We start from the raw sequence: 18,023 nt of genomic DNA, 5'->3' as shown, positions 1-18,023 counted from the left end.
TAGAAATAGTCGAATTCAACTGTGCTAAAAAAAAATGTTCTTGCACCAGAAGAAGTTTGGGTACAGTTTGGTTTTTTTTAAGTAAAATATTGCATTTTCAAAGGAATTCTGTTGCAGCAAATAGTCAAAACAATGTAATCTCAGGCACTGTCAGCAAGAGACAAAATGGCACCATAACAAAAGCATATCTAAGCATATCTGAAGAAACGGTTGTTGCTAACAAGTTAGAAATACATCTTTAGCAAACTGATTCTTACATGTCATGCATACCTATTTCAAGTTCAAATTAAGGATATTTTCTTCGCAAGCTCAAAAACGTGTTTTGTATTAGATTTGCTAAGTTTAAAAAATGAAAACGTTAGCTTAAAATCTCTTGCCAATTATCCAACTGTTTGTTTGCCCAAATATCACCCTCCTGTACGTAATCTCAATTCTCTTTAACAACAATCACCTTGAGACCAAGAGGCAAATGAGTATTTTTCAGGTGACTTGTTTCTAGAGCTCCTGCAAAATGATACAGAAGGAATGATTTTTTTGGGTATATTCATTCAATTCCCAGCAGGAAGATTAGGAGTTTGCCAACAGATAACCACACCACGGTTGCTCCCCGTTTCCTCCTCTTAGGAGAAGGGCAGCTGACGCAGTGTGGCCCTTCAGCCAGTGCAACAGTCCCACATTAACACAAGATCAAGTATGACCCAAGTCTGCTAAGAAATGCTTTCTCTGCAGGCCCAGAAACTTGGAACTCAATAGAATTATTGCTATTGCAGAATCTTAAACAAGGGGGAAACAAAATGTTAAAAATATATAATTTTAAAAAATCATCAAATCAGAATGTCCTGAGTTGGAAGGAACCCACAAGGATCATCAAGTCCAACTCCTGTCCCTGCACAGGAAAACCCCAAAATTTACACAATATCTCTGAGGGCGTTGTCCAAGTGCTTCCTGAATAGCATCAGGCTTGGTGCAGTGACTGCCTCCCTGGGGAGCCTGTTCCAGGGCTCCACCACCCTCTGGGGGAAGAACCTTTTCCTAAATCCCAACCTAAACCTCCCCAGGCACATCTTCCTGCCATTCCCTCGGGTCCTGTCATCGGTCACCAGAGAGAAGAGATCAGCGCCTGCCCCTCCTCCCCACCTTGGGAGGAAGCTGCAGACGGCGATGAGGTCTGCCCTCAGCCTCCTCTTCTCCAGGCTGAACAAACCAAGGGACTTCAGCCGCTCCTTGTATGGCTTCCCCTCTAAACCCTTCACCAACTTCATGGCCCTCCTCTGGACACTCTCTAGTAGCTTTATATCCCTAATGCACTGTGGCGCCCCAAACTGCCCACAGCACTCGAGGTGAGGCCGCACCAGCGCAGAGCAGAGCGGGCCAACCCCCTCCCTCGCCCGGCTGCAGCGCAGGGCCTGGTGCACCCCAGGGCACGGTTGGCCCTCTTGGCTGCCAGGGCACACCGTTGGCCCATGTTCAACTTGCCATCGACCAGAACCCCCAGGTCCCTCTCCGCAGAGCTGCTCTCCAGCCTCTCCTTCCCCAGTCTGTGTGTACATGCAGGGTTGCCGTGCCCCAGGTGCAAAATCCGGCACTTGCCCTTGTTAAACTTCATACAGTTGGTGATTGCCCAGCTCTCTAATTTGTCTAGATCTATCTGCAGGGCCTTTCTTCCCTCGATATACACCAAGCAAGAGCAAAGGACAATATAATGTTATTCTGACCAAAGAGAACAATATTAAATAGCATTCTGGGTGATGGAGGCACTGAAGTGCCAGGACCCTTATTCTTTCCTTCTGTATCTCTGGGCCTGAATATGCACAAATACATAAAGCCAGTTGTGATACTGATGTAACATGCAAGTCTTAGGGGGAGGAAGGTGCCTTGTTTGGTTTGGTTTTTAGTGTCCTGAATTTTAAGGTTATGGCATATAACAAGATATTTCTCTGCTGGAGAAAGAATCTAGAAGAAAAAAAGAATCTTTTCAAAACCTGGCAGGATGTTTGCATAGGGAAACATAGCTCCAGGGAAAACAAACAGGAGTATTTATAAAACATTATTGTTTTTCACATTGGCAAGACAGAAGACAACTCTATATAGAGCCTGAAAAGGTACCTAATGCTCAGCTGGCAACCTCAAGAGCCATTTTGTTTGGGTTTTCATCTTCTCTAGCCTCTACCACACAGGTCAAAGGGCTGAACAAGCCCTAAGTAAAAGGATGCAGAATGAGCATGAGCACTGTGCGTTTCCTGAATGGTTCGGTCTATTTGACTGTATTTCACTAAGAAGAATACAGAGAACCTATCTGTGACCCATATGGTAGAGGCTAGGGAAGATGAAAACCCAAACAAAATGGCTCTTGAGGTTGGGTTATAGGATTCAACCACCTGAAAGGAGGTTGTAGTGAGGTAGGTGTCAGTCTCTTCTCCCCAGTAAAAAGCAATAGGACAAGAAGAAATGGGCTCAAATTGTGCCAGTGGACATTTCAACTGGATATTAGGAAAAAATTCTTTACTGAAAGGGTTATTAAGCATTGGAACAAGCTGCCCAGGGAAGCGGTTGAGTCAACATCCTTGAAGATATTTGAAAGACGAGTAGATGTGGCATTTCGGGACATGGTTTAGTGCTGGACTTGGCAGTGCTAGGCTAAGAGTTGGACTCGATGATCTTAAAAGGTCTTTTCTAATCTAAATGACTCTGCGATTCAGCACAGATAAGCTCCCTTGACCTGGCTGCAAATTCCCCATCACTGCTGGAGGCATACATCAGCATCACTGTGATAGGTTCACTCTCCACTCTGGCTAGAGTTTACTCTTTGTTCTGTGCCTGCAGCATGGGAACAGAATGTTGGCAAGCTAAGACATCTAGGTGAGCGAAGCTCCACAGGCATTGCCTTTTGCACCTTACTTAATGACAGCATTATTGCCTACTTGCTAAAAAGGGAAAAAGTAAAACTGGTAACAAGAGTCACTTTCCTGGAATAAAGTTTATCTTGAGCAGAAATAGTTGAACCTTGCTTACAAGATCACAGGCTTACAGCTTCATCATGGTAGTCATCATATGGTGAGATGAATCCATCTCAAAAACTCAGAAATTTATTTCACTCCTTGCTTGCCTATCAGCTACATGGAAACAGTTCAGGAAAAACTGAAGCATGGGCTCCAACTAAAAATTTAGATTACTCCAATCCTTTGAAGAGTTCCAAAAGAGAGGAATCTTTAAAACACCTTTTAGGCTTTAATAAAATATAGTTCTCACTTGAGCACCATCTTAATGTAGGACAATTAAGATTCCCTTGTGCTTTGCTCCCACCCCCCATATAGTACATTGTATAATCCCACAATAAAAGCAACAAACAGCTAAGAAACCTTACGAAGTTACAGAGAATTCTTAAAATTATCTGTTTCAAAGATAGAGTCCAAGATTCTTTACAAAAAGAAAAATATTAATTTAATAACTAACCTCATTATACGAAAAAAGTTTATACTTTAAATAATCTCGCTCATACTGAATTATCAAAATTAGATAGAATCAAACTTCCAACCACAACTACTTTGACTACATGTCCTCCCTAGTTAATCTTGGAAGTTAAGCGCTCTCTGTAAGCCGTAACAAAGAAGCATTTCTACTAGCATCATTAAACACACGCACACACACATATATATTACCAAGATTAAAACTCTAAGCATTTTATACCATTCTGTCTCAAGCCAATTATACTGACTTACGGTGGCAATAAGAAAACATTACTAGTAATGCAAAGAAACACCAAGACAGATAGAAACCACCAATTTCTACCACCACACAGATTTCTAGTTAACCATTGCCTCCTAAACTGAAAGCTCTGCTCTCCAGGCCTTCAATGAGTACTTAAACACATACAAATAAATGTACAGAGAGGCAATCTATATGCCCGACTACATGCATGTGTACATGTATATATACATACACATAATACACACAGCCATCTTCATAAAAAAATTTAAAGTCTATGTGAATTACAGGCTGGAAACTTATGTAACTTCCCATGCGGACAGTCTTACTCGAAAATAAGTGTGTTCCTATAATACAGTATCTATCCCTATAACTTTCCTCCCATAGACTGTATTTCGGTTGGATATGCAGTATTGCAACCCACTGACACCTCAAGTCAAATAAAAACACTCTCTGATCACAAACAAGCTTCTGGTCACTGTGGAAAAAAAAATCCTTTTTGGCACATACTTCTTTTTTTTTAACCTAAGGTTTTGCAAAACTGTAACCATTACCTTCATCAAAGTCTGCATCATCTTCTGTATGCTGAGGGAAAGGGAAGCAATTTGTGATTTCAAGTCTGTCATCCACCACAAGACCCAGCAGCACTCCCTGGACCACTTCATTCCCCTGTCCTTCTTCTTGGTAATGTTTAATAATCTTTAACACGACCTAGAACACAGAGATAAGAAAATCATACTATGCAATGGGGTTTTTTGTCCTCGAATTATATATTTGGCATTTTTTCAACTGTTGAAGTGTTGCATAAATTAGAGCTGCAAACCAAGTGAGCTACTTGCTGAAACACCAGCAATTTTAATACAGGTTGAAGAACTGGAGGCCATCCTAATATTACAGGAGAATAAAAAAGACCATTAAATGAACAGTCAAAATGCAGTTCTAAACCAATTTTCTGAAACACCCTTCTAAAATGAAATATTGATCTTTTTTACTTTACCTTATTGCTGTAACTTTTAAAAGCTATCTTGCAGGGGCAATAAGCTCCCTCCTGAGGGAAACATTGCACAAGAAACTATCAAAACACCTTGAAAGTAACTATGCAGAAACTGGTAGGAAATTTTTAAAAGGCACAAAATGCATCAAATTTCAGTTGAAGGTTAACGCAAAGTATATCTCATTGCAGTTGTACTTCAGATGATAATGTAATTTATATTTTGTAAACTGTGTCATAGGAGATTTAAGAATAATGAATAATAAAAGAGCACAAATTGCTCATCGTATTTTTAATAATAAAATTCTCACTTCCTTTCCTAAATCTGAACTCCATAATGAATAATTCTCCTGAGATGATACTGTAAATTAGAACAGTATGAACAAAACCACTCAAAAACAGTCAATCATTTGCCAGAAACACTTTACACTTAAGTAAAACTTTATGTTTAACAACAAGAAACAGAACAAGATAAGAAACTAACCACAGTCAGACTTTAAAGAACTTATACTTTGTCCAGCACAAGTGGGTTTTATTTCACTAAATCCTAATCCATCCAAGCAAAATGCACCAGAAAATGTCTCATGACTGTGTTGTCATTAAAGCAATACTACTTTAATGTCTGTTGGCAAACAGACTAGTGTAATGGATTTCAGCTCAACCACCCTGAGAACAGATTTTCTACAAATACTGGTATTTAGTGAACATTCTACGGGGAAGGAGCGGGGGGGGGGGGGGGGAAATTATGCTCATATTTACACATCAGAACCTATATTTGTCCCTAGCTTTCTCCTTGGCTGTTCAGCATAATTTTATGTCACAATTTTTAAAACCCCATTAATGAATTAAAGCACCACAATATAGGTTAAATGGAAGAAAAAGGTGACTAGAAAAGAAATTCTTTACAAACACACTGCCTTCTTGGGGTAAAATGGGAAAACAAGAGCTTCACATACAGCCTGCTTGTGAGGTGGAAGAAGAATGGAAAATAAATACCTTTATCCAACTTAGTTGGAAAAAGGTAAGTATTGAACAGGACACTCACAGATCCTTTGTTTATTCACAATACCACTCACTTCTGCTTTCTCTTGCATCCAGGTACACTTGCACTGAAGCCTCTCAATTGCAGGCAGATAACACTATTTCACCCCAACAGACATTCACATCTGTCCTTCAAGTCCTCTGAAGCCATACCTTTTTATCCAACTTGTTAAGAGGTCTACAGAGCAGAGAGACAAAGAGATACTTTGGCTTCGTAAACCTCATTTCATGGGAAAACAGTAAGGAAAATAAGATCAGGGGACAGTGAAGTAGAATTTAACAATGCTGAAAGCAGTACAGCAAACACCAGGTCAAGATCACCTAGATGTAGGAGACAGATGCCTTCTATCACAGAGCCAGCATATAAATAATATTTAACTTGCATTTAGTGTGAAGTTAAGGTTTATCATATATTTGCTATACACTGCCTTCTACAGTCAAAGAATCCATAACCAGACACACTATGGCACAGCATGCTCTCTGCCTACTGCATAACACCTTTACAGTCTTGTAAACTTCACCTTTCCCAGTATTTTTCTCCCCATTTGCTCTTGAGTTTCCTATGCACGCTGACTGTCCCTGTTACTGTGAATCCTGTTTGCATGTTGATTTCATTCCAGGAGCACTTGTGATACAATGCCAATTTTATCACAGCATTTCTGATTATAATTGCTCACAGAAAGCAGCCGCAAATGAAAAGAGCATGGGTTGTTGTCGAGTATCAATGATTTTTCAGGGAGATAAAACTCAAGAGTTCAAAACTCTTAAATGCTAACCAAATACCCCAATACACAATGAAGTAGTAAGATACACAAGCCTGCAGTTTTCAATCTCAAGCCTGAGGACCGCAGCTGATATTATCCAGGGAGATGCAGACCCTAGTTTAGGCCTACCTGCAAGCTTGTTTTCTAACAGAGTCTGAAAAAGGTAGCAGAGAAGGTCATGAACTCACTACTCTAAATTTAACACCCCTTAGCAAGCTGCAGAAGTTCAGGTTTACGACTGCACTGAAAAATACATTAGCTACCAAAATCATTTATAAAAAGATAAAGGAACAAATCTGTAAATGCATCCAATGACACGAGTCTTGTTTTCATTTTGTTCTTTGTTCTGGTGAGTTTTATTTATCACATAAGACACAAGTCTTCAGTATAGCAGGCTCTTAAACTTGGATTGAAAAACCTGCCATCAAAATGCTACCATATGACCATGAGGGAAACATGCACTGGAACTTGTGTCTCAGTACTAAAAACAGACCTTCAAATGTAAAGTAGAACTATTTCTCTAGTGATAACAAGACCAGTTTCAAATATTAAAAACGTTTTTTCCATTTGTTTGCTAGTCTAGATACAGCAGGAAGAGCTGATCACTATACAAATGGCAATACCATGACATTCCCTGATTTAACAGTACAAACCAACACTTCATACCGAGTAAATCACGAACTCCCAAAAAGAGAACACTAATTTATATCTAGACATTTCCCAGAAAAGATGCCATGTTTATGAAGCATCAGAACAGAATCTGTATAGTTTTATTGGTCTGAAAATAAATGTAAGAAGTGTTAATATAAATAATGCAAGTAACACAACACACTGAGAAACACAAATCAATTTTTCCAAATGGCACAGAAAAAATATCCCAAAGAAATCTAAATGAACACCAGTATAACCCATCTTTAATCAAATGCTGATTCACTTTCCAAACACTATTTACAATTCCCATCCTTCTATTCATCTACTAAAAGATACTGGTTCTTTGTACAAACTATATAATTGTTTTTAAATACCCTTAGACCCTTCCTGCTACACCATTGCTACGTGAAATTAACAGTAACCAAACCATATTTCAACTGTTACTGTTAAGTAATGCAGCTGGTCAGCCAGGAGAGGCTATATACTCAAGTAGAAAATGTATCAAGTAACTTGACCTACTGTGGTTTTTTTTTTTAAAAAAAAAAAGGCCAGATTTCTAAATTCTGATACCTCTGAACACACAAGTCAATAATGGTATGCAGCTTGATTTAGTAAATACAGTTAGTATTAAGAAATGTTCAGGTACACAGACTCTTTAGAAAAGGGTATACAAATAACTACTAAATAAAACTCGCATCCCCCAGCCTTGTAAATTTATTCTTCAAAATACCAAAGCAATTTAATCACTTGGAGTAAGCCACTTGCAAGATTTTAATGGCTATTAATCCTCAATTAACAAAAAAAAAAAGCTTGCAGTTCAGCAGTGCTTCTAATCTTCAAACCTTCAAAGCACTGCTCAAACATTAAGAATGAAGTCATACTACAAAAAAGAACCATTCTGAAACTATTAAAAACTTCAAAGATACATATTTTAGCTGTAGGAGTATAATGCCAAATTTTAACTTTGGCTACATCCCGACATCACAGTTGTTAATTTCAAAAGTTTGTATCTCATTACAAAAATAGCTATAACATGAACCCTCAACTGAAGTATCATCAGCCTTTGGGGGGGTCCTGGGAAGATTCCACTGTGAGGACATGAATATGCCAAGATGCACATTTTGGTATTTCTCTGAAGAGAGACAACAGCAAATCAAAGCATTGAAGATTCATTTATGATTGTGTTCCAGAGAGCTGAAAGTCACCACATTGAAACCACATTTCCAGTACCTGTGCTGTGTCTTACAGATGTGATATCAAACAGGAGAGAGCCTCTGTCAACCCACTGGATACATGATGTAACAAGCTGATTTAGTCTTAAATCAAGTTTTTAAATCTTTTTGCATGTTTAACATTTTTTCTCACTCAAAGCTTTGTCGGCACAACCACTAGCACCAACTGCCAGCGTCTGGGGAGAGGATAGGGAGAGAGCGTAAATAACACTGTGTTATGTAGCTGTTTTCAAACCAACCGTAATCAACATGGGCATCAAATGCGGAAGGTGCCATGACGCCCACATCCTCTCAATATTTAACACCAAGGAAACTGATCAACGTTTAGCTTGGCAAAAGAGTCTTGAAAGCTATTACCGCTTATAGTGTCTGATATATTTTGAATACATCCGTATGACATATGAAGCCTTCTCCATATGTATACTTAAAACTCAAACCATGAACTTTTACATTTAAGCATTACGGTACGACCAATTTTACTTAAAATTCTAGCACAAAGTTCAAGAGAGAATCATTAATATATTTCTGTAGATGGATAGATCTCAACTACCATGACTTACAGCAAGTCATGTAATTGAGTTTAAGTTGTGCTAAAATCAGGTGCCTAAAATTAAGGCATCTACCTGACACAAGTAAAATGCATATATGGCACCTCTGGAAAAAGAGAGTTAGTTTACCTGTTTATTAATACCCAAATGAAGGCATACCAAATTTTACACTAATTTAGTGGCCCTGCTTGCTTCCCCGCACACACTACACCAAAATCAAATCTACAACCTGTTTTGTACAGAAACTTAACCAATTAGCTACACAGAAATTAAATTCAATTTAACAGTTCTGAAATCCTCAGGTAAGCATGGAATGGCTTTGTTTTTAAACAAAGACTGCAAAAAAGCAAAAAGAAAACTAGAGCAAGATAGACTGAAACATGAGCAATGTTAACATATTTTGGGGTTGGGGTTTGGGGGGGGGGGGGAGGGGGAGGGGAGGAGCGGTGCTGGGTTGGGTTGGTTTTTTTAGACGCTACAGATAAGTGCTTATCCTAGACTTACAAAAAGACAAGTTCTGGAAGCTGACCAAGCAAAATCTTGTCTCAAGTTGATTTGTCTCCTGGTTATAGCACCATTTGATGAGATGGTAACAAAGTCTCTCAACTTTCCTGCCAGGAGAAAAGGAACTCTGAAGTAAATTAAAGATACCACTGCAACGGTTAAGAGTAAGAAAACATATGTCTAATACACATAACACTCTCCTCTGGATGATTAAGGAGACAGATGTTTACAGACACACAAAAAATTCCAACTTCATCACTGCAGTCCACAGATACATGTTCTAGAAAGCACTGTCTGGCAGATACCGTGTCAAATGCGCAAAACCAACAGGTTGATAACCTAGGCTTTTAGGTGCTGGATATAAAGCTTCATGGCACAACACTGCCACTACAAAGTCATGCCACAAGGTAAACTGAAGATTAGAGGTGAAACTCAATTTTTCACATTATGCTAATCTTGAGAAACATGAAAATCATTATGAACATCAAACCTTGAATCCACCAAAACGCATATTCTAGATCATCTGCAGAGATTTTTTAATTTTTCTAGATTCTCTTATTCAGCAGTGCTAATTTTTTTAACGCTCCTGACACAATCAATGCCTAAACATTTATTCTTTTTTTCCCCTCATGTTTAACTTTGAAATAAAAGCTCTTACAACCATTAGACCAATTTTACCTCAGGAAAAGTAAAAAAATAATTATTATTTTCCATTAAGACCTTCAACATCTTAAAGTAATTGTTTTGACAGATATTTTAATTCCCTGACAAGTAATCAGAAAAATACTTAATCTAAACATACTGTACAAAATCTAAGGCCAAAAGGACTAGACTGAGTAGACCTGAAAACCGAGGTAACTTTAAAAAAGGGTTGTTTCTGAACAGGAAGTTCAGAAATAATAACTCTTAGCCCTCACTGTTCCGTCAAGCAAGTATAAAGTCATCCCTTGGACAGAAGGCCTGAAACGCCCCACAACGTTTTACCTTCATCTTGACTGGCTAGAGCCCCAACACCAACATTTACTAAGCCTTTGAAAATACATTTCTTGGAATAGTAAGATTACATGGTATGTCATTCAACAGCTAATAAACTCCAGATGTTAAAAACTTATTTCTGAACATGACAGAAATTTGGGGCTTAAAAACAGTAATTACATAGGAGGCATAACAGAATGATGCATGCCATTTCATACCATCTCAATCAGGTACAAGTATCAAAATCTGTTTCTGACACAAGAGTGGAAGCTTCCTGGAGCTGAGCCTGAATTCAACTAGTAGGAACAATGGATATTGATCTGAGGTGGTCCTCGAGCAGGGGATAGAAATTATAAGTCATAGGATTCTGTTGGTTTTGTCTCATGTAGGTCCTCAGTACCAGATCGTTTTGGAAATCGACGTTAAACTGAATGGAAAATATTCCATCTGGAACTGTAAGGGCTTTTTTTTGGGGGGAAGGGGGTGGGGTGTGCCACAGACACACACGACACATTGCATGCTCCTATACTATTTGAATACTTTTGAGTATTAGGAAGCATATGAAAAGTGTCCAAAGCTTTTTGTTCCCTGGGTGACTTACCTCATCAGTTAGTACCATATCACCTGCTTAGTTTTCAGTTTGTAAATCTCAAGATTTCAGATGAGTTAACTACAAAAGGGAACATCAGTAACCTTCAAAAAGGAGCGCAGCTCCACAATATGTACATTAGGCTGAATAAAGCTACCCAAATCATAACAGATTAATGATTTAACGTCAGTATTTTCTGTCACTTCTACTTAGTTTAGGAACTGTACCACCCTGTAATTAGAGGAATCTTGATGGCTTTCCATACTACCTCCCGCCTCATAAAATACTTATAGCCATCTAACTCAACACTTTCCTGTGGCTTTTTTTTTTTTCCAACAGGACACAGGTGATAATATCCATACATAGCATTACACTAGACAGAATATACCTTGCACTTTATCTCAGTAAGAAGCTGACTCAAAGCACAACTCAAAGTAAGTGCCATGCTAAGAAGCATTTTATCACTCCTTCCTGCACATTAACCGGTTATGAGCGCTCTTTGGGGCACAGCTAGAAAAGTTGTACCTTGCTTACCCTGAAGCTCAGTCTACAGAAAGTACACATTCAGGTAATTTTTCACTTTCTGTAACTGCTATACAGATTGTGTGTATCTCAGCAATACGTTCAACGCAAACTGAGTGCAAAGCTTAAACCACCACCAGATAACACCCCATATAAAATACTTTGTAAGTATCCACTCTTTCAGTCATTTTGTTTTTTCCCTTTTTAAGAGGAACTACTTCCAAACTGCTGCTATTGAAGAGCTCTAGAATTTCCCTTCAAGCAAGAGCAAAACGCAGTCTAACAAGAACAGGGCCTTCCTCTACAACCATACAGCCTGCCTGAACCTTCCAGCAGTCCCAGTCTTCCAGCAAAGGTGGTCATTCACACAGTGCAAGTCCAGGCTCCCTATTGGCACTGCCAAGTAATTGACACATACACTGTATCTACTGGCAGCACAGCCACCTCCTGTACACATCGGTTAGCTTCTTACTCATTCTGTTACTGGGACACTTCAAAAGTTGTAGGGATTTTAAAAAAAAAAAAGTAAAGCCTGTGAAAAAAAGCTACTCCAAATTCTAAAAATCACTGACTTTTATATAAAACCATACAACATGAAACAAACTATTAGTTAATACCTAGAACTAAAACTGGTAAATATCTAAAATATAAAATGAAAAAGATTTTGCTACTGACATAAATAGGTGTGTGAAATTCAGCCTGAAGAACTGAAATGTACAGGCACTACGCCTGTTTCTGTACAAATACAACATTAGAAGGGGAGATTACTGGGGTTTGGTTAGAGGCCTGTTGGTTTTTCATAGGCTGTGGTTTTCCTCAACTCTGTCGGGAACTTAAGATAATCAGCTAGTGTCTTGTAGGTACCATGAAACATCTGTTTAAATCATTTATTTACACACATCCAAGAGAGCTGCTTGTTCTTGCAAACGAAGAAGTTCAGCACAAACAGCAGTGCACCAAAGGAAAAAGACATTGAACAGTGAAGAAAAGCAAAGTTTATTAAAACTTAAGAAAGTACTGAATTTTAATCAAGGTGTGTGTTAATCAAGGTTTGTTTTACCAACCAGGCCAATCTCTTTCTGATTTTTGTCCTACTACATTTTCATTTGTTTTTCATTCATTTTCATTCCTTCTTTCTTTTTTTTTTTTACTGTACAACAAGTTCCGGTTAACAACCATCTCCATGGCTGTTCGCAAGCCTTTAAATACTGTGTACAATGTACACTTAATGTAAAGTGTACAATGTACACTTAATGTAAAGTGTACAATGTACACTTTAAATACTGCCTCAATGTAAGTAAAAATGCACCATTACATTTGCATATCTAAATTCTCCATTGCCCTGTTCACACACTGATAGAATGTATTGCTCCACGATACAAAGTTTCATAACACATCTCACAGTACCTGGATTCATGCTCATTCCCATGGAAACCATCAGGGCCACAGGCACTGCAGACTTCTATATGGCAGTGCCAGGACTTCAATCGTACGAGCAGCTGGGCATTAGATGTTATTAGCACACTGTCAGGAGGCAGCGATAGGGCTGTAGTAAGATTAATGTCCAAAATTCTGCTAGTTTTGAGTGGGATGGAGAAATTCCCCAGGACTACTTAGTGTATTATTTCTCCTATTTCACAAACCTCACCAAACTCAAATCTTTGCAAAGCATTCAGTACTTCAGGCAATTTTTGTAAATTACCAATACAATTCATATTTATTACTTTTAATGAATTCAATACCTAACAATCATTTGAAGAATGAAAGCTGATGAATATATTCCTTTAGAGTACAACATATGGAAATTATATAGAAGCAGTAAAGGCAGGCACAGTTTCAACATTTTCCGCTCGATACACCAGAGCCTTATGCTTATACTTCCACATATAGTTGATTCATATGTTCTGTGTATTAGTCAATCACCATCATTCAAATATTCACAGTGCTCATTGAGCTAGTAGTGTATTTGCAAGTAAAAGGTTTTCTCTTCAGCATCAACTTCTAGCAGCTTCTTATAAAAAGATTTGAAAATGACAGCCAAAAGCAGCATCAAATTTTATTTAACAGCATATTTATTAAGCAGATTGTGCCAACTGTTATCATTTTGAAGCTGCAGAAAAACTACCCTTATCTATTTGTTACCCTTATCTATTTGACCTCCAAAAATTACTAAAATAGGGTAGAGCTAGATGGGGAGGAAGAAACAGAGGCTGATCTGAGACTACTGATCTTTTACAAAGACCGTACCCTGCACAACAAAACTGGAATACATATACTATTTAAGGGTGTGTCTTAAAATCATGACTTCCATATGTATTCAACAGATGCTTCCAAGTAACCAGTAAAATCCCTAGTGGACATGACTTCCATGTCATTTTAATAATTTATAACCTTTTGCGCAACAATTTTTTCCACATTCAAGAACTTATCCTTTTTGGCAAATGCTTGGTATGTGCTAAGGGGCTGCGACAGAGACAGATCCTCCTAGTAACAGGTAGGGCAAGCCAAAGAACAGAGCCTGCACGGAGTCTCAGTTTTCCTGCTGACTTAAAGTATGAGATTGAGGAAACAAACATGAAAGTCAGTTATTATCGGTAAGCTTCAGCTTCCTCATCTTTCAAATAGAGATAAGACTTGCCCTTGTATCACCATCTATCTGAACACTGACACGTGAAAACCACTTCCAGAATAACTCCATTTCTAATAATAACCACTGTGACAGTGAGATTAAAAACCACCATTCTAATTTTATCACTGAGAGCGCCAAAGGATAAGGCAGTATGGCTTTCACATTGTTCCCAAAAAGTGACATGATAGCTGCAGTAAATACCCTATGTCATCTAAAATTGAAGAAGTTTAAAAGTTTATTTTTTTAACTGATAATAATGTAATAGTGAAAAATAACTGAGTCTTAAGTGCTCAGAACTCAGCCCTATGTTAGTGAAGAATTTTGTCACTGAGATTGCTTATTTTCCCCAGAGATGCATAAAAAACCTCCAAATATTCACAAGAACTGACTTACACCTCCAACTAAAATCCTGAACACCAAAAAGCACGACACTTCCTTAACACAAGTATGTATGTATATTGAGTATTGCACAGACGTGGGGCTCCATGGAACGGGAAAGATGTGCAGCAAAGGGACTGCAAAGAGGATACAATATTTGCCTGACAAGCATTATATGCTCAAAGCAACATCCTAAGTCTCCTTTTCCAGTAAAGGACCAACATTTATAAAAGAATTAGACTGTTATTGCACACACACAGCAAAATTCAGGTGCATCTCCAAACTCCAATGAGTAAATAAGCCTCTATTAACATTAAAATTATCTTAAATAAGCATCCACATACAAGTCACTCAAGAATATTTCCATGCTTATTCCTAAACACTGTGTATGCATGTTACAAAAGACATTATCAAAGTTAAACCAGTTACACTGCCTTTGCATTCTTGATACTACAGTATTGGATGAGACTATTTAACACGCAGTAACATCATGTAACTGCTAACCATTGTTGTTAAAGTAAGTATCACATCTCTGCAATCTTAACGCTGCCTGAAGACTAAAAAAAAATTGTGAAAGAACAGCATGCTCAAAAGCGTACCATCATTGAGAATTTATTTTGAGCATGTGTGTAAATACAGAAAAATAACACACGAAGTAATCATATCCAAAAATGTTTCTGGCAAAGAAAGATCAGTAAAAAAAAAAAAAAGACTACAGCAACAACAAGTTGAAAACATATTATCTTCTGTCAAAGACTAGGAAAAACAAGAGACTTGTTCTTATTACACAGCCTCTCATAAGATCTGTAAGATTTACTCAAAAGGTAGACGTAAAAGTCCTAAGATATAATAGGGCATAAAAGATGTTCATTTTATACGTGCCACAAAGGGCCTTTCAGTACCTGTACCTGCTGTTTTTCTGCCCATGGCCCACTGTATCTTGTATGCTTCCCTCAACTATACCATGCTGCATGTCAGCTTCAAAGGTCTAATTTTGCTGCAATAAACTGAAAACCAAAGGAGAATATTTAATGTTTCAGTGTGCAAAAGGACATAATGTTGTCTCAGCAACAAAGCCAGCAATTGTCAGCTATCCACTCATAGATAATAGAGTCAAATTTAATACCTAAATAAGACACAAAGGTAATGCTTATTACTAATGTTTCTGATGTAACATTTTAATCACTAAAATGTAAAAAATTATTTTCAAGATACCTGCTGGAAATATTCTTGTCCTTGGTATTAACACAGTGAAACAGATATCACAACAGCACGATTTACTGTTTTCAACAGCTCTGCATACATAATTACAAGGCAAGAGACCAGTCTGATATACACAGAATAGGAACAAAAAATAATGAGAAGTTTAACTGTTAATGACAGCAGTGTAGAGGGCAATGCATTATTTCTCCTCACACACAGCAAAAAAAAGGTGTTTTGAAATAATATTTTCCCCTTCAAGTCTTGAAGTGTAATACTGCTCGACGCATTTAAACCACCTCCACATTTAGATTAACTCCTTTTGTCAGCACACTAGTTTCACCGTATGAAGTGATACCAGATGTTCCAGTTTTAAATGTCTCACTAGAGTATACTTATCATGACACTTAGTAGATGCTGAGTGCACCAATGCACTCTTACAAATCATTTAAAGTTTGTGCTATGTTAGCAAGTATACCTGCTATCCATTGGCAAGACACACTGAAATTTTAATCCTCAGACCACCATGACGTGGGTGCTTTACCTGTTCCTGGTTAAGAAATCTCAAAGAGGATAGTGGCTATATTTAAGAAGGAAATCAATAGCAAGAATAAGAGTTTACAATTTAAAAAACCCCAAATCTCTCTTCCTTGCTAGAAAAAAAAAAAAACACACTCACAGACCCAGAACTGAGGGAACCCTAGGCTAGCAAAATAACAAAAAGAGAAACCAAAAAACAGATCTTTTTTTATTTTGCTTTAAATAGAAATGTGCCCATGTGAGAAGAGGCATAAAGAACACGGACAACAGATAACATTCTTGGCACACTTCACTCAACTCCCTACCACTTTGATTTGTATCACTGTTACTCTGGTAACAGACGAAGCTAGCTCACAAAACCCAGCAGGTCAGACACTGTGGGACATTTTCCACAGAGTGCTATTAACTGTCCTGCTGAAGTGTTACGAATGAGGTAGCCAGCCAGGGGATGAAGGAGTGCGAGCGCCAATGCAGTGTGATGTCTCATAACTTCACTAAGCCTGAAAAATGGGAAGTCTTTTATTCCAAGGAGGTTCTTCCGCTTTCAACTTGCTAGTATACCTCAACACTTTCTCTTCTGAATGTAAGCACGGATTCTATGTCAGAAGGTCCCCCCTGGTTTAGATTCATTGTACCTGAAGATTAACAGAAAATTTATACACATCACCCAACTAACACAAAATGCTTCATGGATGCCTTGAACCATGGAGACGACAGAACGCATCAAGCTAGTATTCAATTCACAAACTCTCAGTGCCATTCTAATCTGATCTAAGTTTTTAGGGAAATGGGTCAAAAAGTCGAAGAGATTAAACTTGGACTTAAAATTTCATTTGAACTTCTTTGGAGGACACAAAAAACACAATACAGCCTGAAGAATGTTACATCCTAAAATGCCATTCTACAGCTCTGCAGTGTCAAGAAAGTAGAGAGAACAGTCTGGGTGTTCTTCAGGAACCTCTGGGGAAAAAAAAAAAAAAAAAAAAAGAGGAACCTCTTTGGTATCCTTACCAAAAAGGGTAAAGGAGAAAGGAAGAAACCGCAAGAAAAGCTAGGAAAAGCACAATCTTCACAACTTAAGACATGTCAAAGATTTTCAGCCAGTTCAATACAGGCTTCACTGTTATTACCTATTTCTCAGACACTACAGAAATTGATTGCTTTCTTTCCAAGTGCTGTCATTTGAAAAAGTGCTTAAACAAGCATTTGCAAGATAAGTCTCAAAAACCGATTTTCAGTAAACATGGTACCTTATATCATTTACTGTGATCAAACATACCATCCTAAAGAGCTCCTCACCTAAGAAGCCAACTAGGCTTTCCCTATTAACAGCTGAGGATACAATCCTCTCTGTCATACGTCTTTAGGACAAAAATGGCTGGTAATAAGAAAGCAAGGCACAAGCAATTTAAATACCACAACCATGAGTAGTGTAACTATGGAAAAAAAAATTCAATAATGTTAGGGTGTTTTTAAAAAGGTAGACTCACATGTTATCATCTACATTAATAAATACGTACATACAAACCCCCTCTATGCACCATAGGTAAGAATGCAAACCATTAGGCCCACTACACCATCACCGAATCAGGGGTGATGCAATGAAGCTTAAAGCAACAATCTTTGATTTACTCAGTCATACCTGAGACAAGAGAAATGTCTACACTATAGCCACACTGGTGCAAGCACAAATGCAGACAAGGCCTACAACTTCTAACCATCTTCTTGACATATTTATGTTTTAGCCAATATAT

General features: G+C 38.0%; 1 protein-coding gene across 1 annotated transcript in view; it reads right to left on the bottom strand.

The window, feature by feature from the left end:
- EIF3H (eukaryotic translation initiation factor 3 subunit H) overlaps nt 1–18,023 on the bottom strand; it is an 89,910-nt gene that overhangs the window by 63,642 nt on the left and 8,245 nt on the right. Inside the window, exon 2 of the mRNA XM_064442205.1 lies at nt 4,260–4,416. Within this exon, the coding sequence (XP_064298275.1) occupies nt 4,260–4,416 (157 nt within the window). The remainder of the gene's footprint in view (nt 1–4,259; nt 4,417–18,023) is intronic.

This window comes from Phalacrocorax carbo, chromosome 2 (assembly GCF_963921805.1).
Source record: "Phalacrocorax carbo chromosome 2, bPhaCar2.1, whole genome shotgun sequence".
NCBI classification, from domain to species: domain Eukaryota; kingdom Metazoa; phylum Chordata; class Aves; order Suliformes; family Phalacrocoracidae; genus Phalacrocorax; species Phalacrocorax carbo.
This window is presented reverse-complemented; position numbering and strand designations above follow the sequence as displayed.